Below are 26,008 nucleotides of genomic sequence, written 5' to 3' on the forward strand. Positions count from 1 at the left end.
TCAACCCGTTCTATTAATCCTGTCACAGATGCTTCATTCCTCAAATCTATAGTGGTCACTTGTCCAACCAAACCGAGAGGTAAGCAAGTTAATGTGTTATGGAAGAAGAAAATCTCCTTCCTGGACCGCAAATCCATGAGGAGGACGAATGAAAACGTTTGTAGAGAACTAGCACTCACATTATCCTTCCCTCATTAGGTCGCAGTACTCCTGCAAGACCGGGTCGCCATTTTCATAACTTATGAATGGAATTGCGGGAATTGCGACAGTGTTGCCGGACTTGTTGATGAACATCAACAAAACAAGCGCTTGAAATGAATAATCAATTTTGCACAGGCCGAATTTGATATAGTTTTTAAGTTTATTCTGATCCGATGGTAATAATAATGGAGATAAGTCTGAGCTTGCACTAAGGTTTATATCTCAACATCGCATGCTTATATACATTGATCGCCGTTGATTTAAAAAAGATCATTAACAACATTTGCTTCAAATAGCAGAACTGCAGGTTGTTAGGAAATTCCTTCTAAAATGGGCGTGCATATTCTAACTTCGATCTTTGTGCGAATTTGAATGCAATAACTTAAATTTAATTGCATCGTTAATTAGAATTCTGCAAATAAACCAATAAACCTCTTCAACTGTTGCATTGGTAATCTTTGTCGACGCAGCAGTTTGAGCGAAAAAAATGAGCAAATCGTGATTAAATAAATGTAAAATTTAGTTAGATAACTTTAGATATAGATATCATGTAATATTATTGCCCCATCCGAGAGCATGACCGATAACTATTTTAGACACTTCAGCATTTGAGCATAAACATTTATAAAATTGTCCTATGACATAGCTGTTTTTACATTATACAATGGCTCTGTATGTTCCCATTGACGGATGAAGCTAAAATCAATGAAGAAACTGCAATGATTCCTAAAATCGCATTCAAAAATTTGTCCATTTGGAAAAAAATGTTGGATTTCCCGCCATTCTCCTACCTCGCCGCGCCCACCTTTCTATCCCGTAAAACACGTGCAACATGTTCCTTCTTCTTTAGATTTTCCTCATAATTTATGGATTTCTTGATATCATGGTTCCCTTGGTGCAACAAGATGCAGTTTGTTTGAAGGAAATTTGTCAATGCAGCATATATCCAAACAAGGGAACGGAAATTAGCGAAATATATTCGTTATTCATTTACTTCGGATTTCGCGGGTACCGCGGTATCGCGTTTTGGTTCTCGCAGTTGGTTATCCATTACACTTGTAATCGTTGATATGCGGATCAGTTTTTGTTTCTAATAAGCGTACATCCTGAAAATGACATCACAAAATAGCCATGAGTTATCCCTCGGTGAGTGTTATTTTTTTCTTTGCGTAATGAGGCGCGATCTACGTAAAGGTTGATATTTGAAGTAGTCGGCACATGTTATTAACGATATTTTGTCTTTTCCTCCAAGATTCACGTCAAGCTGACGGATTTGTCAAGTTCTACAAGTCACTTCCTGAGGTAATTATTAAAATTTTGTTATGCTCAATGTTGATGCATGTAGTTGTAGTAGTTGACAATCCAGCGAAGTATGTAAAACATTGAGCTATTGTATTTCATTTCATCCAAAAGAATTACATTTTGATACCCTACCTTCTCAGATTTTGATGAAGCATTATTGTATTGTCTGTTTGCAAAGGAAGAAAACTAGATGAATTTTCCGAGTATTTTTTTTTCAACAGCGTATCAAAGTTTGAGCAAAACTATTTTTTTTTCTTAACATAAACTTCTATGGGCCAGAAATACTGCCAGATGAAAAGTTCATATCTTAGTTCGCCAGTGTAGGGTGAAAATATACAGTTTAATAGTATTTAGTATGAGATATTTGGATAAATATCAAAATTATATTCTGAGGTATTATAAAATTCTTAAAGAAACTATTTGTCATTGAAGTTAAGCAATTTAACATCGAAAAATTGGTTATATGTAATAATGATGATTACTTACCTGGGGTAATCAGAACTCTATCAAGTCAATAGATTTTCTAATGGTAATGCTGAATAAAATAGCCCAACACCTTTAATGTTAGAAAATTTTCAGACAATCCATTCTTTCTTGTCAAAAATTTGGGTTATTGATCCCAAAAAAGGGTGGATTTCTCATATTTTTTTTTTAAGGATTCGAGATTAAGGCACAGCTTTGTTTATTCCACAAGGCTCTTCCCACATAGCACGAAATATATACTAGATGTGTACAAAATATTTAGAACGTCTTCAGCTTATATCTAGAAAATATCTTCTAGACATTTTGTAGATATCCGAATGTCCACTTAATTGGAGAACCAATTAAGATTCAAAAATTATATTTCATTATTTATTTTGGTAACTGCAGTACGCATGGGTACGCATTGTTTTTTCCAAGTCATCATATCTACTTATGTACATTGAAGTTAGAATTGAGTGTGTAATGTTATTTAAAGAAGTAGCAATAAAGGAAAAGTATTTAAAGTATAAGAAGATTTTTATTGAAGAACCATACCAAATAACCAATAGGTCATGGGTCCAGAATACGAAATCTAGAGTTGCCGAGTTGAGATCATCTGAAGTGATCAAAAGTAACCATCTATTGGCTGAACCCTACTGATGCTAGGACTAACGTGGGACTGAACAAGGATATGGCTGAAGAATTGTGAGAAGGTGCAATCAGCGGAATGCCTAAACTTGATGGGAGTAATTATTATTCGTAGTCTAGTTAACGCAATCAGAATTAGTTGAGGAAAATTGCTGGAATGATTTGGACCCCGGGTTTGATGCAGAAGAAGAAGATGACCTAAATGTGGATCAAAAGAGACTAAATAGAAAAGCTCTGAGTTATATCTGGAATCATGTATGTATGGAGTATATTGAAGATATTGGAGAATATAAGTTGGCTAAAGGAGGTTGGGATATATTGAAGAGAATACACACTTCATTCACACTGACAAAGTGTTTGACCGTAACGAAGCAAATGCTTAACATGACGAAGAAACCAGAACAAAGCATGCGCAAATATATGGCGGAATGCAATGGCGGATAGCACAGAAGATTAAGGCAGCTCTCATGCAAGAAGATAGCATTGAAGAAAACCAGTATATGAAGCGTTGGCATCATCTGTCCATTGTCGAGGCGGCGGTGCGGCGAGACGTGATCAGTTGTGGAAAGTGAACAGTTGGAATCAGCATTCCCAGACCTGAGTAGAGCAGAAGAATGAATAAAAGAAGATGAAGATTTAAAGATGTTGAAGATTTCCTTCCAGAACATGATACAGAAGTTTTTGATAAAGCGAGCGATATGGATGTGTTAGTTGAGTTACTAAAAGAAAAACTGGTGACAGCAGGCCATCTGCGAGAGATAATTCAGCCACTAACACTAGCTCTGACTTCATGGAGTAGGAAAAAGTAGCCACAGAATTTAATGTCAGTGAATTTGGCAAGCTAGAGAACTTCATAGTGTCAAAGGCATCTTAGTCATCCAAGATGCAAAGGAGGGCAAAAACATAGAACAAACTACAGTGGACTTAGTTCATTTATTTTACCAAAATGATGAGTATTCCCGCCTTATGTCGGGAATGGAAGATAAGGTGAGTGTGTCCAAAAATGTCCAAATGCAAAAAAGGTTACTACCAAGTAACCTAAATGAGCTGTATGCAGCTTGAATACCCATTGTAAAAATAGGATTTTCAAAATTCTGTCTGTTGCGACCTAAATGGTGTCTGTTGGCAGGCTCTTCTTGAACCCATTCTGTATGTGTCTGTGCTGTCCATCAGAATGTATCACTTATTCTCCATACATGCTCCGTAGAAGAGACCTACAACGACCTATTACATTGCTTGGTATGTTCCAAAGATAACAGGGATTGCATATATATTTAGGGTTTTTATATTTTTCTTATTGGGAGAAAAATAACCTACTCTTAAAAAAAGTATTAATTTTTCTCTGGCTCTTTAATTTTACTCTCTGGCTTTTGCTTCTTTCTAATTTGGGCTTCCTACTCTGATTCCATATTTGAAGTTTCCAAAGCTGATAACAATTTTCTGTTAGCATTCTCAAAGGAGTATGCAACATTATCAATGAATGTTGATTCAGTGTCTTGCAGTATAGGTCTTGAAGAATTTTTAGTGCAAGTTTTTGCCAACGTATTTTAACACTTTCATCCGAAAAATGAATATGAATAAATATGAGTACCTACCTAACTGTAATACATAAAAGTTTATGGCAATGCTTGTTACGATAGTAAAAAAAATTAGTTGTAAATTAAGTATAAAGAAGAGACTAGAATTTTAACTTACCTTTTATTCCACTGAATTGGATTTGTTTATTGATGGTAAATAAGCTGAGACAGTTCGTAGTTACCTATCAATTTTGATTAATTAGTTAATAATAAATTTTGATTAAATTGTCAATGTCTGCTCTTTCATTACAAGTATATTTTTTTTGCAATATGTATCTCTCTTGAAATAACCTTTTTGTTAAATTACTTCCAGTATATAAAATTCTGGCATTTTTTAAGACTAAGCAATAGCCATAGTTTCATAGAATAGACATATTCTAGGCTTCTAGTAGATATTTATAACAAGCTATGGTAACTTAAAATCACTTTTATAAACACTTGCCAGAAGAGTTGCCTTTGCTTTTTTAGTGCACGTGCATACAATGACTTTATCTTTCCATCCATTAAAAATTCATAGCAGTTACATTTTTTTCAAGATCCAGGTGTTTTTGGCTAGTTTCAGTGGAAGTATACAAGAAGAGTCTCTGCTCAAAAAAGAAATTTTCTAGACATCCAGTAGATATTTGAAATATCCATGACATTGTAGACATTTTCTAGACAACTAATAGATATTTAAGATATCCAAGACATTGTAGACATGTTCTAGATATCTAGAAGATGTGCTGTGTGTGCTACTGACACCTCCTAATAAAATTGGTTGTCATACCACCACCGATGATGTTAGTGATGGCAGCATGGTGTTGATGTCCTTTTGAAGTCCGTAAGTTGAGAAAGTACTGAAGAATTATCCAGACAAAATACATTTTGAATGGATTTCCATAGCCACTGGCCTTCATTCATTTCATTATTCTTTCCAGTTATGTTAGTAGTTATTCTCATGGAGGAGTCAGTGAGCAGCTGGGAAGGAATGACTCTGAGTAAAAAGAGTATTGCTGAGTTTTGGATTAGGTTTGGTTTTAAATTGAAATTTTCTCATTTTCTCTCAACTTAGTAAACCATGACTGACAATTATTCTATTGTAAGGCTTATACATTTAATCCCTTTCAATCTCTAGTAATACATATGTCATGAAAATATTCACACGACATCCAATTTTGCTGCATAGAAGTGAAAGATTATTTCCTTCATTGCTATGAACATTACAGTAGCCTGGAGTTGGTTTTCCATGAATGACAGGCTTTTCTCTGTTTATCAGCTTTAGAATCTCCAAAACAGTATGATAAATCCACACTCCACACAATTGAGACTGATTAAAAAAAAGTAATTTGGCAGGTTTAAATGCTCGTTAAATTTTATGTGATTATACTGAAGTTTCTTTGGTTTTTTGAACTTGTGATATTGTAAAAAATTCTACTTAAATTTTTTTTTGGGCTCTACTAGTACGTATATGATAGTTATTATATCCAAGGTTTCATTTGGTAGGGCAAAGAAGAACATATTCCGTAATTATGATTGTTATTACTATAATTATACATATTGGGCCAATAAATGAAGGAAATAGTGAAATAAAATAAAATATGAAGGAAAAGTATTATAATGAATCTTACATTTCTCCGGCATCAAAATATTTTCTTTTGGCATTTGATTTGTATTTTTCTTGCCTTTGAATATTTTACGAAATCTATAAGATACAATAATCACATATAAATTAATGTTTCCTTTTAAAATTTTGGACTAGCTTATTGTAATTGTTGAAAAGATACTTATCATTGATGTGCTTTGTTAAAATGAAGCCATTCATTCAGGGCCTAAATCACAATTTGTTTAAAGAATTAGTTGTATGGAAATGATAAGATATATTGAAGAAAAAATATTTCTCATGATTTGGTTAGGTCATTGGCATGTTAGTTCATCAACTTGTTTAGGGATAAGAACTTATGGAGAGAGAAAATCATGTACAAGAGTGTTAATAACTATGCCCTAAGTGAGGTCATTGCAAGGAAAATGGGTGGCTGAGGAGTGGTGACCCACTTGGCAGTGTTTCGCGATGTCAACAACATATCTGTGAAAAGGGTTTAAGCTGTTGATCTAATTTAGCTGAAAATAGCTTGATAAGTAGGCGACTCTTTATTATTTTAGTGCTACCATAGTTGGCAGTAAAATGAAATTGGTGAATGAGTCAATTAGATAGTTTTGTTCTTTATAATATTGTACAATGAGGTGCAGTCTTCATTATTTTGTTGCTTATACAAATTATAATAATTGCCTTTAGCAATGCTGAATATATTTTTTACATAGAAGTGTGGAGTTTGTTTATAGAACAATTGAAATTCAGCTGAATGTTTTTTCCACACGCTGGTTTAGCCCTCTATGCTTAAAATTGTATATCACTGTGCCACCTTGGCTAATTAATGCCAACTCGGGAATCGTTCCAAAATGTGTTGATGTATAATGATTTATCCCAAATTTTCCTGAATTCTGTGAATTGCATGCCTGCCTTTTTCTTTGGCTTTTTCATATGCTGATTCTATTTTAGCACCCACCTTATCGTATACTGACTCTATTTTGGAACCCAGTCTCTTCCAAAAGCCTGGTTTTGATGGAAAATGCTTTTCATTATCTAAGTTATCCAGTTCACTATGCAAGGGATGAACAGGTGCTTGTTGGTGAATTTCTTCATGAACGGTTGTGGGATATTCATCCTCATTGTCATGGGAAGACCTTCCAACATCCTCAGATTCAACTTTAGCTGCAAAATCGGGTACGTTAAAGCTCAATTCATTTTGCTCATGCCGTAGTTGGGATACCTCAAGAGGTTTCACATTTGGTTCGACACGGAATTGACCCATTGAAAAGGCACTGAGGTCTTCATTTTGCGTCTCTTGTTGCATTCCTCCATGAAGGTCAGCATAGTTCTCTGCGTACACGTCTTGCCTTTGTTGTCCATCTTCATGGTTCAATTCTTCAATTAGTTTTTCCTCATTCTGCTGTTGGGTGTCAGCATGTTCTCCCAAATCCTCCAGTCTGCCTATCTGCTGTTCGATTCTTCCTTGCTGAAATTGGCTCAAATCCTCTACCTGAGATTGTTGGTGAGAATCGTCAATGAAACTGTCATGATCTTGAGTCTGTTGGGTATCATCTTCGTGGACACGAATTTGGCCTATCTGTTCCGGATATTCTGACAGATCTCCTATTTGTTTTTCTTGAGTCTGCTGTAGCATATCGGCATCATGCGCCAAATCTTCGAGACGACCCGACTGCTGTTCACTCGTTATTCTTCCCTGCTGAAATTGGCTCAAGTCCTCCACCTGAGATTGCTGGTGGGAGTCATCGATGAAACTGTCATGATCTCTTGTCTGTTGGGCATCGTCTTCATGGACACGAATTTGGCCTATCTCTTCAGGGTAATCTGCAATATCTGCTATTTGTTTTTCCTGAGTCTGCTGTACCACGTCAACATCATGACTTAAATCTTCAAGCCGTCCTGACTGGTGTTCATCGGTAATTTTACCTTGCTGAAACTGTGTCAAGTCTTCGACTTGAGATTGCTGTTGGGTGTCATCGATAAACCTGTCATGGTCTTGAACCTGATTCAATTCATCCATTAGCCTTCCTACCTGGTCCTGTTGCTGAGTGTATTGGGAGAGATCTTCGGATTGCGATTGCTGCTCAAACTCCCTTAGGTTTGTTTCATGACCTTGAGGTTCTTGAACATCATCATGTCCGATTTCAAGGCGGCCAGATTGGGGAAGTTCAGGAATTGGTCCTTGCTGATATTGATTAAACTCTATTGGCTGAAATTGCTGAGTGTCGTCCTCGTCAGGAATGGCTTCTCTCAGTTGCCCATGGGGTTCTGGGAACCGTTCTATATTCAAAGTTTGCGGTTGTTGTACATAGTCATCATTTTGGTGGTTTTGTTCGTATCTTTGTGCATGCTGACTGTAGTCTTCTTCAGGAATGGCTTCTCTCAGTTGCCCGTGGGGTTCTGGAAACCGTTCTATATTCAAAGCTTGTGGTTGTTGCACATAGTCATCATTCGCATGGTTCTGTTCAAGTCTTTGTGCATGCTGACTGAAGTCTTCTAAGTGGGCTGGCAAGTGCTCCTCAAGGAAAGGGTTTTGCTGGAATTGCTGTAGATCTTCTGATTGATATTGCTGCTGTAAATTACCAAGAATATCCTCATGCTCTTGATTTTGTTGGAATTGCTCGGTCTCGTCGCCCAAGGCTGCTAGCTGGTCGTAATGGTCAAACCCTTGGTGGTACGGTGCACCTTGTGTCCCAGCCAGTATCCCCAAAAGAAGCACTGGCAGATGCAGGCCCATCATTGTTTAATGTTCCTGGAAATATAGATTGAAAGAAATTTATGTAATTCGTATTCACATGTACAGCAGACTCCCGGTTTTCCGGTTGCGGATTATCCATGCATGATTTTCACTCTCGCTCAATTTTTTCCGCGATCTTTATTAAAAAAAATAAAATCGGACGCAAAATCATTAGAATTACTGCATTAATGCTAGGATACACCGGGCTTATTATTTCCGTTGGATTCACCTTCGTAAAGCGGAAGCGATCGCGCGATAGCTGCATTCACGGGAGCACCGCGTTTCTGTTTTCCAAGCTTCGCAGTGCACAACCGTGCTCCGTGATCACGGATACACGGCCTGCAGCAGTTGCAACCCGGGCAACTAGTGCAAGACATGACTACGTGGCATGGAGCCTGGCAGTGTACCTAATTTCCGACGTTGAGCAGTGGTTTTGAAGCATTCGCGCAAACCACTTTTCGGTATACGTGGTCACACAGCCACGGATGTGTGGTTTTCGAAACCAAGCCTTACATTGAGCATTAATAATATGAGTACAACCATGTTATCACCACTAAAAAGATTCCAAACTAGTATAGAAAGCTCTCATTGAGTTCGGGAAGCACTCTAAAATAACAGAATCATTGCATAAATAATAACATATTGTTTTCTTTACATAAATTATGAACATTACAAGACATTTAAGTGAAGGTTTGAGTAATCAGTGTTTTCCGATTATTTGTGCTGTCCCTCTCTATCATTAGCCCGGATAATCGGGAGTTTACTGTATACTTAATCTTGTTCATTTACTAACTGTTCAAGAGGATTCATCACTTCTGCTTGACCACTCTTTATCGTGAGGAATAACTCATTAACCCAGGTCATTACCTTAGTATTTGGGGCAGACCCATATGTACATTTGGCTGTATCAAAATGTAAAAAATTTGCCTCAATGTTTAGTCTTATGCAAAAATTTTATATTTCAGATGCCTACAGGAAAATGTTGGCAAAAGCTAACTCTGTATGCCCTAAAGTTATTGTGATGGTAACCTACGTTTGAGACATCAATATATTTGTAATAAACAACCAAATATGTACAACCTGTTAAGAGGGATTGATACACAAAACTTAACTGGGAAATAACATGGGAAGAAAAATGAGTCATCTAATACTATTCAGGAAGTTTTCATTCTATAGCTATGCCTATAGCAGTAAAGACACATGGAAATTGAAATGTATTATTTTATCATTTACAGGAAGTTATCAAGGTTTTACATTGCCAATCGTGATAAGTTAGAAAATTTAATTCTTTGTGTATGTTTTGTGTCATCACCTACTTTGCAAGTATCATTGGTGGTGAAAGGTTTGAACTCATCTTATTTTTTTGGAGAAAGGAGATTATATCTGTATTTTTTTAAATGTTTTGAAAAAAAAGTGTAATTGCTCCTAAGAAAAGAGCTCTGGAAGCCTAGTGTGAATGGTTTTAGTTAAGTCAATGGAGATTATATAATTCAATAGGTAATCTTCATTGGTTAGGGCTGAAGGTATTTAATGCATGAATGAATGCCTCTAACTCCCTTGAAGTTAAGCCTGAGACGATTCATTAGGAGCTATAAAGGTGGATGGAAGAGAAACAGTAGAGCACCCTACTGGAATGTTGTACTATTTTTTGAGAGGATTGTTGAATTGGAATTCTGGTGTGGAGAAAATGCTCAAAAAGAGTGCCAAGATGGATGTGGAAAACTACCTGCGGTTTCATGAAAGGATAGCAGCAGTTAAGATAGAAACCAAATCATTAGTTACTGTAGCAGTGCAAGCTTGCTTGCTTTCGTAATATTATGAAGATGAAGCAGAGGATGTGTTTCTAGATAGCATGGAAGTAATCAAGCAGGTAAGAGTTGAAGAAACTTATCTTTATAGGTGACTGGAATGCCTGCATCAGGGAAGGTCGAGATGTAGGAATACATTACAGGAAAATATGGATTGTGGAACCAAAATTGAAGAGGAGAAAGGCTGCTTGAATTCAACTCAGGACAGAGGCTAGTGGTTGTGAACACATTATTAAAATATCCCATGCGAAGAAGATGCATGTGGAAAATGGCAGGATACCGAAGAAGATTACAAATTGACTAAATTCTCATGAAGCAAAGATTTAGGGACATGGTGAAGGATTGCAGAATCTACCCCATGGCAGAACATTGACAATGATCATAACTTGATTATGATGAAATGCCACCAGAAGTATAAAAAAGTTGAAGAAAACTGAAAAACAATCAGCAAGTTGGAATATAGGGGCAAACTTCTACTGGTAGTTCAATAGGCACTGGAGAACTAAATATGAGAGAATATGGATGAGGAATCAGTGGAAAAGGTTTGGAAGAACCTTAGAAGTGGACTACAGACATCACAAAGTAAGTCTTAGATCCCATTGAATAAAGAAGAAAATTATAATGTGAAAAGTGTGGATGGACAGAATATTTGCAAGAGGTTAAGATACAAAATTTTTCTTAACGCAGGGATGACTCGAGAAATTTAAATAAAGAATATTTGTGAAGGGGTAACAAATAATCTTGTACACGAAAAAGTAGAAGATACCAATAGGATGATGAGGAATCACTTCAAGGAATTGGCCATAATGACTTAAAAGGGCAAAAATAAAGAACTGATGACTGGAAATGAAGACTTAATGATGAAAGAGATAAGGAACAGTTTTTCAATGGAGAAAGTCATAGAACAAAAGCTATTGAGAATGAAAGGGAAGCTGATAAATATGAAAAGGGAGCCCCTATTTTAAGATCAGTATCCGACACACCAGTAAGAGGCCTACAGACAAAAAAGTATCTAGAATTGATGGCATTCCAGCCAGGATAATTCAAAATGCTTGAGAAAAGACCTTGAACCAGCTGTACAAATTCATAATCAAAATGTGATGGAAAGGTGAGTCATCAAAGGACTTACAGAGAAGTATCTTCACTCCCAATAGAAAAAGAGCAGAGAACTTTGAAAATTTTAGGACCATAAGTATGACAACACATTTCTCAAGTTATTGACAGGGATTATATAGAAGAATAGAACAAAGAGCAGAAGAGTACCTCCATTAGGACTAGGGATGGTGGAATCAGGTATGTTGGATCCAAATATCCATAGATAATGCACTTCACCAGATATGATCCAAATTTGCTGAAGAAATTGAATCTGGCTCCAAAATTTAAAATTAATGATTCAAGGAATGCATCGTCCAACAAGAGGGAGTCGAAGGAGTTCTGATTCTCTCTTCACATGCACCAATGCACTGTGATGCTTGTGCTACTCATGTACCATTTTGTTTGAAAGCTCTTGCAGGGGTTATGCTACAGAATTTCAGCTGTGGAAAATTTTAAGGCAAAATAAGATGCAAATGGTGTGCATCTTCCCAAAAGATTGAACAACCATCAGGGGAAGCTCAGTGCCTTAGTATAGTAACTGTGTCAATAGAAACTGCATTGCAGATTTTCAAAAAACCTCCAACCCCCTCCATCAGCCCTCAGCCTATGCATGGGATGATTTTCTCCTCCCGAAGACCACACAGGACATAAATAAAGGCTTTGAAGGAAAGTATTAGGTTACATTAGAACAATGGAAACATATTTCATCCCTCCCCATCTCACCAACTAACTTTTTTCAGTTTACCTGCTTCAATTCTCCCCGTTTCTGGATGCCAAGGGCTAAGTGAGTTACCTATTGAGCTCAAAAGTGTCTGACAATAACTTTCTGCAATTGGATTACGTGCATGAGATACAAACATGATGCATTTGTGACAGTATGTAACTTTTTTTAAACTCTAATTAATTGACTTCAGACTAGTTTGTTAGTTTCTAACAAGGTTAGAACAATATTCAACACTGTCCAAAAAGCGCTATTCTCAGAGAAACAAGCGTAGCATGACCGCACTCAAACAAGATGAGATGGACTGGAAACTCAAACTGTGTGAATGACATAGCTCGCCCTGCTTTGCCTTGAAAGCAACAATGTCATGAAATTGCCAGATTGGACGTGTTTGTCCCTTGACTCCCTCGTTCATAGCTTTGTTGCTTGAAAAACCAAGGGAGCGACCTCCTTCCCCTCCGCCTCACCTTTACGTGTTCATTCCACTCACCCCTTCCTCTCACTGAGCTGTTGTCTCATTCTGTTTTAGTTCCCTCTGAGAAAAATGTCTTCCACAGTATGGAAACATTTTTTGTTTAGATATATGATATATTAAACTGAGAAAGCATTCTTTTTAGTGGGATGAGTTTTCTTTGACACCTAGAAGTTTGCAGTGCTTTGACTTTCTTAACAAAACAATAGTACATGTTTAATTCAATTTATCAATCCTGAACCAAATTGACTGGTGTACAGAGGGGTACTGTGAAACTGCTCAATTATTCATTGCATATCATTAAAGATTCTTATCCATTCCTCAATACATAACAATTTCTGCTGAGAAGAAAAGGTTAAAAAAATTACCTAGAAAAATATGTATTGTCAAATTCAAGTTAAATTAAGTATTTGGGATAGGTATATCTCTAATTAGCGGAATGATTGGCATGCTTGTGTGTACAACTGAAAACACATCTCGTAGGCTTCACTGGAAATGAATAAAATGCATATGTGAACTGGAATAACCCCGGAAGGTAAAAAATGTGACCTATTTAAGATTGGTGGGAATGAAACTATTCTACATCTGAACCAAATCTGAAACAGTTTCTTTTATGATGTTAGAAGAACATGCAAACTTATGTAGGTCTCCATGCTTAAATCAAAATTTCTTCGAAGTAGGTTTTGTGAGTAATCTTCATCCTCAAGGTCATCCGTTGAAACCTATGTTGGTGTAAGTTTGATTTGAATGTAGACAATAACAAATTTTTCTTGCTCTTTTATCATGAAATGATTGAAAAATTCCACCAAGTAAAACCTGAGACAATTATTTTATTCAGCTCCTTCTAGTTTCTTAGAGCTTTTCATTTGTGATCCACTTATGCTTCATTGCTAGTTTAGATCTGCTCAATGCACTTTGGTTGAGTGAAACGAAAAATTATGTGAACTCTTCCCTGAACTGCTCCATAGTGACTAGCAGGGGCGGTCTGGTCAGGTCGGCTGGTCGGCAATCGCTTGGGGCCCTGTGCTTAGGGGACCCTCACAACGCTCGTGTCTGTCGTGACTCGTGCATAAAAGGCGTAATAAAAGAACTCAGATTACTTGAACTAAAGTTATTTTTCAACTATAAAATTCTAAGTTTTCATTAGTTGCTTTATTTAGAATATACTCTGTGTGAAAAGATAATATAAACAAATAAAAAAAAAGTGTCTGAAGATAAAATAGAACCTGATGCTTTTTTAAAAGGGCTATTCGAAAAGGTTATTGTTAGAGGTTTTTTTTAAGATTTCAGTGCAGTTTCAAGGAACAAATTCTCAGAATAGCCAATAGAACCATAATACATTATTATTATTAAATTTATTAAATTGTTAATTTCTCACTTTTCATAGTATTTTTTCTTACGAAATTGCTGAAGAACAAAAAATTTGTATGAAATTTTATATTAACTTTTATCTAGTTTTTAAGAGTTAAAAATAGCGTCAAAGTCTATTTTTGGGCTTGCAATTTCCGAAAAGTTTCAGGAAGAGGACACTCGCATCCCTCATTAAGGTGGGTCACATCATGAGCCCCAGCCTAGGGTCTCCGAACCACCCCTGATGACTTTTATTTCAACTCGTATTATACATAAGAAAGAAGTGAAAATATCATTTGCGATCTAGTACATATGCGATTAAGGATGTAAAGCTGAAGAATCACGTTGGAGTTCAAAATTTATCCGGCAGAAGAATTGAGCGTCAAACCAATCTTAGGATAGATGACTGTTTACGATGTTGAATGGTGAAAAGATTGCTCCCTTGATCTATCATTCTCCCTTCAATGAAATATAAAATGTGAGGTAATCAAATTTAATACAAAAAGCAGCATTAAGCAAGGGTCTTTTGATTAAGTTTTTCTGTGTCATAATTAATTATTTAGTTGTTAGTATATTAACCAAAGTCCACCAGATTCAGAGCTGACAGTAGTCATCTTACAAATTAGCTTCATGATATAGAATAAGTAGGTACATGTACTATACTTATCTATCTTTACATGAATCATCACATTAGAATATAAAAAGGACATAGCAGAGTAAGAAAGAGTGGAAAAAGATTTAAGAGTCTCAATGTAGGTACATTCATCAGCTCAAATAGTGATATATGCCTGTGCACTTACGAAATTTTAAGTTTTTTTGGCAGACATGCCCTGCTCATTTGTTAACTGTTGAGGAAATTTGTCATTTGAACTAAATGTTGGTTAGATTTTTAAATAATGGAGTCCTGCGAGGTGCTTAACAAATGTATTTTTTCCTATTTTCTTTGGGACGAGGGAGATGGATGGCACCCACTGTATAAGGTGCAATAATCAGATATTTTTAATCAGTGCCAAACTAAAATAATCCAGGAGAAAGCTATTTCTGCCTATTGGTGAGTTTAAGTCACTCAGTGGGAGAAGGAAGTGAGTTTGATGAAAGCACAAAAGTTAATTAGTGTTAGCTTAACCCCATGGATGTGATTTTTTTCAGTCTTCCATTTCAACGTGTGTATTTGCATTGGGTACTGCATGATTTGGAGGAACACGTGGTGCCCATTAAAGAGTGAATGCAGCTGTCGTCTGATGTTGAAAAATAGGTGCTTTGCTGCCGCTAATGTTGTTCATTGTAAAAAGAAATGGAGGTGCCCATTATCTTACTTTTATCATTCCTGCATATCCTATTTCCAGGAAGTAGAGCCCACTGGAATAAGGTAGTTTCCCCCACCAAAGAAAACAAAAGGCATTAATTGCGATTCATTACCCAATATTAGTGTACAGGCATCCCCCGAGTTACGTAAGAGATGCGTTCCGGCAGACTATGCGTAAGTCGAAATTTACGTAAGTCGAACCTTTGCGTTGGCGCTTCAGAGATTGCTGTATAACAAGTTGTATCGTAAAGAAATGAGCGCAACCACATACGCCACCACATCCATCGCTAGAACTGCAAATTTTCACGTTGATTGCTGACTTGGGATTTATAAGCGATTTTTACACAGAAATTAATGAAAATTCCGTCGAGGAATGACAAAAATGGGTCACTTTGTTATTTTTAGCACGTAAAAAACTCTATAACTATTCGATATTTTTTCTACCATAGGTTGTACGAGCGAATATCTACTTCTTCGCGCTCGCATTCGAAAATTAACGTAATCATTTGAAATACGGTTATCGCTTACGTAAGTACGGATTTACGTAAGTCGAGACATACGTAACTCGGGGGATGCCTGTATTCATAATATACAAATTATTTGGTCTTAGAAATCCCAGCTTAGACGAATGTTAATGGTCAATTTTAACCTCATTTGAAAAAGGCCGGATTGGCACACATGCGATGCCACTCCATGTGATGCCACAGGGACCTAGTTTCTATACGAGTAGATAGGAGTTTTACATTTTGTCTGAGATTACCAATGCATGCATGAGGCACAGAGCTCAGGAAAACATGCCTTAATAATCACCTATTAAAATTGCCTATGGTCGGAAAGTTTCTTCCGTTTGATAGGGTATTAATAATCCTTATTTAAGCCAAGCGCCACCTGCTAGCAGGGTACCTACTCTGCTACCTGCTAGCAGCTGGCATCGTATTGGCGCTCATAGCCTCGCACCAAGGTGGCCTCAGTAGAGTGGCCGCGGCAGCTGGAACTAGAATGACATCATACGGGCTTTTCCCAGCATTCATGCTTAGCCGTCGCATTTTCGTGTGCTTGAAAATTTCCACTTTTTATTTAATTGCGAAAAATACATATCATCACTTAAAAACCTAAAAGCATGAAAAAAGTACTCCAGGAGTAATAATCTTTCAATTTAGACAGTTAAAAAAAAAAGGAAACCACCCTATTGTAGGATATCTAGATATTGTAGGGTTGTCTTTCCTACTGTAACATTGTGATGTGCAGCTGCATAGGTTAGAGAGTGAATTGTATGATTTAATATCAGCGCTTATATAGTTTTAAGGTGAAAACTGAAAGTTGATATTTCGACACCTTTTGTGCGTCCAAGGGTAAAGGAACTTGAGTACATATTATTGTGTTCTGTGGAGTGATGCAGAAAGCCAAAAGTCCGTGGTGGGATTCCTGGTCCTGGGGAAATTTTTCCCGTGGCAATTTATGTGCATGAGGAATAATTGAATGTTAAATAACTCAAAACATCTAATGAAATGTTAAATAAACTTGGTAATTCCACATAATTGAATACTCTACTAACATTAATCTATGTATATAAAAGAGGATGTCTGTTTGTTAGTCTGCTATACATTTCCATACGGCTGCACGGATTGCGACCAAAGTTGGCACATAAGTGTATTTTATGCTTCCAAAGCCCGTAGTGCTTCTTTCTGTTGCATCAGACACGTACTTAGCATCACTGTCTCATTTACTTGATGTACAGCTTCTGTGGTTGTGCATCCCGCCAGTAAAGTTCACCGCTTGGCACGTTCCAACGGAAAGCACAACTGTAAGGATGCTACTATATATTAATCCTATCGGTGCAAACCTTTTTCCTGGGGCAATCGTTCACATGACAATTTTGGTATAGGCACGTACGGAAACACATGAAGGAGTGGGGTGAAAGCTGATCCCATGTGTAGTATACGGAAATCGTTTTTCCATTCAATGTCGTGCACTCACCGCCTTAGTAGGTACTTCAATTTTGATGCATTAGGGGGAGGTTGTGTCGGGGTTGTATATACCGTCACCGAACCTTTTTTGCTACTGCACCTAAAAATCATGCTATATGACTACAATGTCTAATTTCCTACTTCTCTGGGTATTATCCTTCCCGAGCAATGCCGGGTGGCGTTCCACACAAACTTGATCGTACAGTATTAAATTTATGTGGAATCACCTAGTTTTTTTACATTTCATCGATTCCCTGAAGTCACGCCCGAGACTGTGTGAACTAACTCATTGCAATATATATATTGTATCATTCAAAACCGTGCGAGTACTGTGCAAGTAGAGGGTGTGGTACTGAACAATGTCCCTCCCACCCTCCCCTTTCTTCTGTGTCTATCCTTCTATCCCTTCCTCACCACCACAGTTTGAACTTGCAGTCTGTAAGAGTATTCAAGTACACGTACAAAATGGATAAATGTTGTCTAGGGTTTTCTTAGGAATATTTTTTCTTGCTGAAAGCAGTTCATCTATTCCAATAACTGCATATTTAAAAGAAGAGGAAGTTATTGGAAATTTTAGTTTGAACTTTAAAAAAAAAAATTTAGAATGATAGCCTCAAAAGTAGTCATCCTCATGGGTTGGAATGACAAAATTTAGTCAACTTAACATACTGGTGTTGGGGTGCATTGTGCTCAATGGGTAGAGCAATGGATTTCTAAATGAAAGGTCTGAGGTTCAGTGCCCAGAAAAATCCTTCGGGTTCCTTCAGATAAAGTTCCCAGAAGTATGAAGTAGCCCAGAGGAATGACTTGGAATTAAAGGAACTGAATCCCTTCCCTTAGTATGTGACATCAGATGCCTGTGGCTTAGTCTGGGCCAAGATGTATCCTCACTTATCCAAATCAACCTTAGGGTTGACACTGATGGAGTGAGTGACGTTCATGTTAGGGTGAGAACAGGCCCCTCTGTCACATTTCCACCCTATATCACCCTCTCTCCTTCTGTGACGTCATCCTGCACTGATATGGGCCAGAGCTTTCTTTGTTGCATTGCTGACCACTCAGGCTATATGGGCATACAGAAAGCGTTACACAGATATTAAACGAATTAGTCTTTGGGCCATTAGAAACTCGGAAGCTGTGCCCTAGGCTTAGATTGCTTGAACGGTTGAGAATACGTAACTTTAGGAGTGGCATGGAGAAAATCATATTAGAACCCCAGCGTATTTCTAGGTCTGTCGGAAATGATAAATTAAGAGAGAGATTTTACCTAACAGATAGATGTGGGAGTTGTTTTCTGCCAGCATAATATAAGGCTAATTAATGCTAGGTGGAACTTCTTTGAAGTATTTCCTTTTTATTTGCTAACGGCTGGTGTCCTAACTCCCCCTGCCACCTGCCTATTGAGGTGGTTTGTGGCACTCTTCCACTATGGTTACTAATTCTGCTAAAAAAAATATTCTGGCCTCTGTGTTGGCAGGGTGAAGTCCTTATCAGCCAAACCAATGGTCGTGGGTTCAAGTCCTGCCTGGGAAGGGGGGTTTTTAAATGTTGTCCAATTATATTGAAATGATCGTACATACCTGTGGTCATTACAGACATAATGATTGTTATTAGATAAAGCACATGTCCTAGAATTTGTTCTTATGGAAGAATAATACAATCCTATCCATATACCGTAAAAATATTAAGATGATATTATATCAAGGTGGTAAATATCGCAGCACTGATCTGTGGAGCAGTACTAATGCATTGGCCCTAAATTGCTCAAGTGCATACTTATGGCATGAAGAAATTAAGTGCCTCATTTTATTCCATAAATAATGACTAGGTGTCCAGTATATCGACCACGCACATCAACAATGGAAAAGTGCCATTCGAATCTAGGACTTTGGAAAACGTAGTGGTTTTCTCAATGGCCGGCAAAGCTTAAGGTCTTCGGTTTGATTCCCTGTCCTTGAGAATTTATTTCCATGTCAATTATTGTGAATTTAACCACTGTTCATGTGGTAGGTTAGAAATGTATCACATTCAATGTATGAATTATTCCGAATTAATTTTAACTTTACTTAATAATAAGGTATGTTCAGAAAATTTCAGGAATTTTAGTTTTTTGAAAAAAAAAAATGTTTTTCTTTATTCGTCTACATTAATGTTGTCGCCTTCAAGATAGTCTCCATTAGATATTATGCTCTTGCGCCATACCTTCTTAAAATCCTCGTAACAATTTTCAAACTCGATCTTTGGGATAGCCTTTAGCTTTGTCAGCGACTTCTTTTATTGTCATCTAAGCTTTTGCAACGGAGGTCCTCTACGGATCTCTTTAATTTTGGAAATAGGAAGGAGTCACGTGGAGCCATGTCTGGCGAATATGGAGGCAGGGGCGTCGTTAGAGTATTCTTTGTTGGCAAAAAATTCACGAATAAACAATGAAGTGAGAGCCGAAAATCGTCTAGCTCCTAAAAAATACGTCTAACCTTAGCGGCTGCCACAGTCAAAGTAAACCATGAATACAGCTGAAAATTGTATCATAATTCAGGGGTATGTATTCAAACATAATAAATAAATTTAACAATCGGACTCTCCAAACTTCAAACCAGGGAAATTTCAAAATTCCCATAATTTTCTGAACACATCTCGTACAGAGGTTGAGATTGTGAGTGCCAGGAACGAGTTCATTTTAAAATTAAGCAAAAATATGTTCATTCACAAAAAAATACAGATCACGAGTGATGTGTGCTCAGTGGCAGTCAGAAAGTAAATATCTCCAAACTAAAGTAGTATTAAAAATATATCGGCATATTTATTGCAGAAATTGCTATCCAGCAGATGCAATAGTTTCCAGAAATCATGGAAATTCTACATAGGATCAAAATTTATCTCCTTGATCATCATGGCTCTCCTGTGATTTTAAATATCTCGAGCAGGTTATAATAATTGCCTACAAAATTCTGGTTTTGACCCATTACCTTAGTATATAACATAAACCGTACTATAAAAAATTAACTCACAAGAAATTTAACCATGTCAAAATTCCCAGGAGAATATAATTGGATAATTGATAATTGGTAAATTCACCACTGCGTTGGCTAAGTAGGTTTTAAAGAGAAAAAATTGCTGTGGGTAAACCTGCATTCAAGCAAGAGTTCCACTATAAGTGGAGCTCCTGTTTATTGCAATGATGTTTTGGCATTTCCAATTGATCGCTTCTGCAGGTCCTATTGAATAGGGATATAGGGATGAATTGAATGACCTATAGGGATGGAGCAGACCGTCCATAGGCAAAATAGTATCCGCCCGTCGCAGGCCCTTATGCCCTTGGATGGGCCGAAAAATGACCTCTTTCAGGATCAAATTTCTCCAACGCGTGAAAGTTGCCAACTTACATCAGGAGCTCAGATCCGTAATTTCTCAAAATCGGATATTATTAATCACCCCTGCCCGGGCCCCAAAGTTAAAGATTTTGCAAAAATTCAGGCTGAATTTAGATATAAGCACCTATGGTGAAAAAAGTCAATAAGCCCCACTACCAGCCCATTTTGGCAGTAAACAGTGATAAATAGATATAGCATTCGAGATTATAGTGACGAAGTTTAAGGGGTATCTAAAGAATTTTATGGTTTTACGATTGGTGAGAATGATCTTCAAATATTGAGCGTATGCAACCCACGTGCCACGAAAAACGTCTGCCTGCGGTGGCGCGCACTCACTCAATTGGCGCGATGAGCCAGAAAGGGCAGAAATGAAAGATATTTGAGGTGATTCGCTACACATGTCTTGCGAGTCGTTGTAAAATGCCGAAAAGTGGTAGAATAATCCTAGAGTGATATCATCTTCAGTTATGTCCGAAAAGTATCAAAATTTCAAAACTTTAAATGCGATGCGCCGCATTTTTATCGGTGTCCGAGGGCAAAAATTAATTTCCACGATTTATTTTCTGAACAAATGGAACAAAACTGGGGGGGCGTCCCATAAGAAATACGAAAACTTGAAAAAATAAGAACCACCGTAATGGAGCATATCCCATTGAACGTCTTTGCAGACTGTTGGTAGCCTTTTCTAATTTTTTTGGAGTGTGGAAGGAATTTTTTCAATAGCGATATATTATAGTCTTACTTACTCAGGTACTCTGATCGGGGCTATTTGGAAGTTTCCCTCGCTCAATCCAAAGGGGAAGATTTTTCACTCTGAAATGGTCTGTCACAGTGTCATCCAGAGAAGTGTCCTTTCTTCCTCACACCACCCAGCCTCATTTTGTAAGCTTGGAAAGTCAGCCAAACCATGCAGTTGCCACATCCTGTGAGATAGTAGCTTATTTTTTCCCATTCATTTCTTTTTGCATCATCGCTCTTGTTATCTGCTTGAAATGGAAATGAACTCCTGAACCATTTGGTGCAATGGGCTTTCCTCCTTCTATTCTTTAGACTGCACTCGTTGCGAATCAATGTAGGTAAATGATTTGTTCGTAGTCAATATTTATTTCAGTTCTTTTGCTGATCGTTCTTATGTCTTAGTGTTTTATTTATCAAACATAATAACTTGGTTGAGTTTTTACTACTCTCAATCCCACGAAAGGATTTGAAGTATAGAATCTACTGCGAATAAATATTAGTTCAACCTTTGCGAGAAATCTTTTTCCTATGTTTATTTGGAGTTTACATAAAATTTGTAAGAAATTAATCAATATGTGTTATTCAAAAATGTGTTACTTCAATTGTAACTGATTATATATGCCTAGATATTATACATTTTATTAAAATTTTAGATGAAGTCTTTATTACATTATGTTAACTCCAGGCCTTATTAGGTGAAGGCTGTTTTCTGACTAATGAGACTTTTTTCCTTAGCAAGAAAAATATCTGACAAGAACACCCATGGTGTAATCATCTCCAAGGCTTAATTCAATTTCGTTAGGGATGGGTCCCAAAGTTATGTTATCGCACGTTTTCAGAGAACCAGAGGACGTAGGCAAGAGAGATTGTTTTCCTATAGCAGAGCAGGAAATGGTTATCAGGGAAATGATTGCTTAACCCGTTTCCTCTGTCTTTGTGAGGCGTTTTTTCTGCTTTTGAACTTTTCTCTTATTACCATCCTCAAATTATGCATGTTGGTTTTGGCAAGGAAAATTTTGCTGCTAAGTTATAATGTATGCTAAATTAGTTGTTTCTGTTTTGTTTTGAAATGGAGATCAGGGTCGTCTACGGTCTCGTATTTTCCGGGAACTATCGTATCCGAAAAAATAATTGTCTGACGTTACAGTGGTACAGACACCCGTAATTCTAACACATGGTAAGAAACATATGCAATTTGTATGGCTTTGATTGCATTAAGGTTTAAAAAACACCGTTTTTAGTGAATTTTCTTGTCACTTTATTCTCTTGTGTTGGTTATCCTTTGTGAAATCAATTTAAAGTTATGTGAGTCGTCAGGTTAGTGTACGGATGTTGTACTAGCTTCGCTGCCGGGGGGGGCCTGGGTTTTGATCCAGCTGTAGGAAGTTTTAAGTTATATCCCCGCCCTCTAGTGTGCACAAGGTCTACCTGGCAGGGGCGCAGCTAGGAATTAAGGCTGGAGGGGGCGTTTAGGTGCAACTAATACCGGGGTGTGTGGGGGTATGGAATACCCACCAGGATAAGCGGTAGGTGCGAGATTAATAAATTGCGGAATTTTAAGATAAATGGTTCAAAATGGCGAGTTATACGGCTTTCTGAGGGATATTTTATTAATACTTACACTATGCTATTAGTAATATCAATCCAACGAAGTAAAATGGATTAAACTTAAAAAATTCTCTGAGCTCTGTGGGGGAGGTTTTATCCCCCAAAACCCCCCCTCGCTGCATCACTGCTACCTGGAGACAAGCGTTTGCAGGGGGGGTCCCGTTTGTGATTGTTTCCCTCCCATTGATGAAAATATGTAAAAATGTAAAATAAGAATCAAAACTTGAGTTTACTGAAGGAATTTCAAGGCCCCGAACACCTTCAAAGCTCCATAATATTTCGTGAAATTTTCGGAACGTCCGATTTAACGTTTTAAAAGATTTTTTTATTCTATACCTCCGCATGACCCGGCCCTTCAGACACTTCCAGGTACGGTATGTCCGGAGGTGAGTGCTAGGTACTTATTGAAGCACGGCGCCCGTACGTCGGGTCACAAAATCGTCATTGCACCTGTACTTATAATTAGGCTAAAGTTCTGTTCAAATTACTTGGTGGTTCAGAATTCGGGCCTTCTCGTTGTATTATCCGCTGCAGGAGAAAATCGTGGATTCGAACCGGTGATTGCAATGCTAATCTGGGATTATTTAAAAAAATCATCTCTTTTCTTCTATAATTAAGAGAATAATCATTTCAGATAGATACTACTCAGTTCATTTACAAAAGCAGATTAAGTTTTGGTGTAAGATCATGAAATACCAGGCAGTAGTCAAAGAGTGGAAAATTGTTGAGGAGACAGGTTGACTTCGTCTATGGATACACTATAGATTTTTAAGGAGTTTCAATTGATAAAGAGTAGTATTAACTTTATTTGAAACGTACAAAAATTGATCTTTCTGAAACAGATCATTGCTGAAGAAGACCCCTAAGTTTTTACGGTATAGAATTGACAAATAATTAAGGTAAAAAATCAGCGGGAAATTAATTGTAAGAATCGGGTTCAATATGAGTCAACGTAAAATAAGGGACATATTAGCGGAGGTGATTGACAATTTAAAAACAGACGGCGAGGAGAAGAGATCAAGTGACAGCTAGGTGAGGGAGTTAAAGGCTTTAGTAAAACGGCTGAGCAGGGAACGCTGGGGGATTGTTTGCCTAAATTTGAAGCTACGAAGATGCGTGTGGTACGAAGAGGAATATGCAAAGGAAAGAGAGGTTTGAATGGCATTGGGTCGGAAAGTGCCCCTCCAAATTCTGCGGAGGAACTTCAAATCGCATGGCATAAGTGGGTAAAAGAAGTGAGAAACTCCATGGGAGGCAGGAATAGATCTTCCAGTGGCACATCTAAATACCCCGATTTTTCATAGAATTATTTAGATAGTAAAGCAGGTAATGAATCGGCAAATTTTTTGGTGGCCCTGGGGGACGAAGTGGTGTATTTCTACCGGACATACGATTATACGAAGCAGCATGAGGCTGATAAGTTAAATTTATGTTGGAACCTGATTTGATTAACATATGTGTAAATTGTGACGATACTATGGTATGTGTGTAATATGCATGAGGGTTGTATTGATCAAGAGCCACTTTTCATGTTTTACACATATCTACATATCTTTGTATTTTTAATTACTTTCTTTTTTTCGACTTTTGAATTATTTCTGAGGTCTTAATATGTGCTTCGGTTTTTAAAATAAAGCGAATATTACTTTGCTTTCCCTCATCTACCGCTTTCCATCCTCTTACATATTCCTAAGAATAAATACACCCTTTTAATTGCTACGAGCGTCTGACAAAGAACTTAGCGCTCTCCCCCTGACAATCTTCACATTCCTACTCACCATGAACTATACTGTTTCACTCCATCTCGGTTGAAGCGCTCAAATTATGGAATTCCCCTCTCTGAACTTAATCTACCCGTCGAGGAGCATTATCTATTCGTTTCGGTTACAGTCATTTCCACATCTCCTCCAACCAAAAAGCTCTGTGTTATATACTCACCTATTTCAATCCATGGTCACTGCGTATTTTATGAACTTCAGTAAATTATTCAGGATTTGGTGAGTTGGAATTTGTTATACTTCGTGATAAATTGTTTCGTAAATATGCAATGTTCTTAGCAGTGAACTTATTTATCATACTCACCCATTTTTTAATTTTAGTATTGCCCTTGTGAAACTGGGAGATGTTTGGTCCCAGGTTCTCTACTAAGTTATTATTATCCTATAATTCAAACGAATTTTGTGGTGTAATGTCGTACTCTTAAAATCTATCGGTTTTCATCAAATTGATATTATTGTAGAATTTTACCAGTATTTTACCCGGTACTTAATTTATTTTGCGTGACGACTCCAAGATTTTGGACTCGACGAAAGCTGGGAAGAGTCGCGAATTTCGCTTGTCTGCCTCATTGCGTAAAATTCGTAAAATATCCGGAAGTGGTTATGTAGCGGCAACGGTTTTTATTCGGCTTGGTGTGTGCTTTGTAACTGGGGCCCGCGGTCACGTTGGAAGTACTTATTTCGTAACTGTCGTCGTAATTGTTTCGTCTACTTCGAGGTCTCAGCTGAATGTTTCAACGTTTTATTTTCAGTTTCAACCGATTGACATCCATTTGCTTGTCTCAACCTTCGAAATCCCAGCTATGAGTAACCAAATTTATGTTTTTACTCAATTCGGTTAACTTAATGTTGGTTTTCTCAAGTCAAGGGGATTTATAAAATGAACACCGTTAAGATCGTGCCAGCTTTTGTCAGAAAAACTGTTAAACACTATCCAGGCGATGAACGGTAAAGGGGTGTATAAAATAACAAAAAATAACGTGGTACTGTAAAAGCAGTACAAATTTAACGAACATTCAGTGTCGCAAGATGACAACGACTACTGATCCTTTATTATCGCTCTGTATTCCATTTTGTATAAAATGCTGTGATATTTATTGGTCCAATCGCCGAAAATTAATCATGTAATCAGTGATGGGTCTCGTAAGTATCTCCATCATGTTGGGAATCTTATTTGGATGCGACGCTATAATGTTTATAGTTACAATTATAATGCGCTCATTTTATATTCTGTGGCTAGCCACTTCCGAAAATTAGGCGAGTGTGTACAGAAAAAAAATTT

The 26,008-nt window shown here is 37.3% G+C and overlaps 2 protein-coding genes across 2 annotated transcripts in view; one reads left to right on the forward strand and one right to left on the reverse strand.

Moving 5' to 3' along the window:
- The first annotated feature begins 135 nt into the window (after window positions 1–135).
- The window catches only part of LOC124166001 (DNA mismatch repair protein Msh2), a 48,906-nt gene continuing 23,033 nt past the window's right edge, over window positions 136–26,008 (forward strand). The window contains exons 1-2 of the mRNA XM_046543577.1: window positions 136–1,347; window positions 1,454–1,503. Of these exons, the coding sequence (XP_046399533.1) occupies window positions 1,314–1,347; window positions 1,454–1,503 (84 nt within the window). The 5' untranslated portion in view covers window positions 136–1,313. The remainder of the gene's footprint in view (window positions 1,348–1,453; window positions 1,504–26,008) is intronic.
- On the reverse strand, window positions 6,303–21,481 carry LOC124166002 (kinesin-like protein KIF15). The gene is made up of 2 exons (XM_046543579.1): window positions 21,349–21,481; window positions 6,303–8,527 (listed from the first exon to the last, which is right to left on the reverse strand). Exon 2 carries the CDS (start codon window positions 8,513–8,515, stop codon window positions 6,647–6,649), a length of 1,869 nt encoding a protein of 622 aa, XP_046399535.1. The 5' UTR covers window positions 8,516–8,527; window positions 21,349–21,481; the 3' UTR covers window positions 6,303–6,646.

Source organism: Ischnura elegans, chromosome 9, assembly GCF_921293095.1.
Source record: "Ischnura elegans chromosome 9, ioIscEleg1.1, whole genome shotgun sequence".
Taxonomy (NCBI): domain Eukaryota; kingdom Metazoa; phylum Arthropoda; class Insecta; order Odonata; family Coenagrionidae; genus Ischnura; species Ischnura elegans.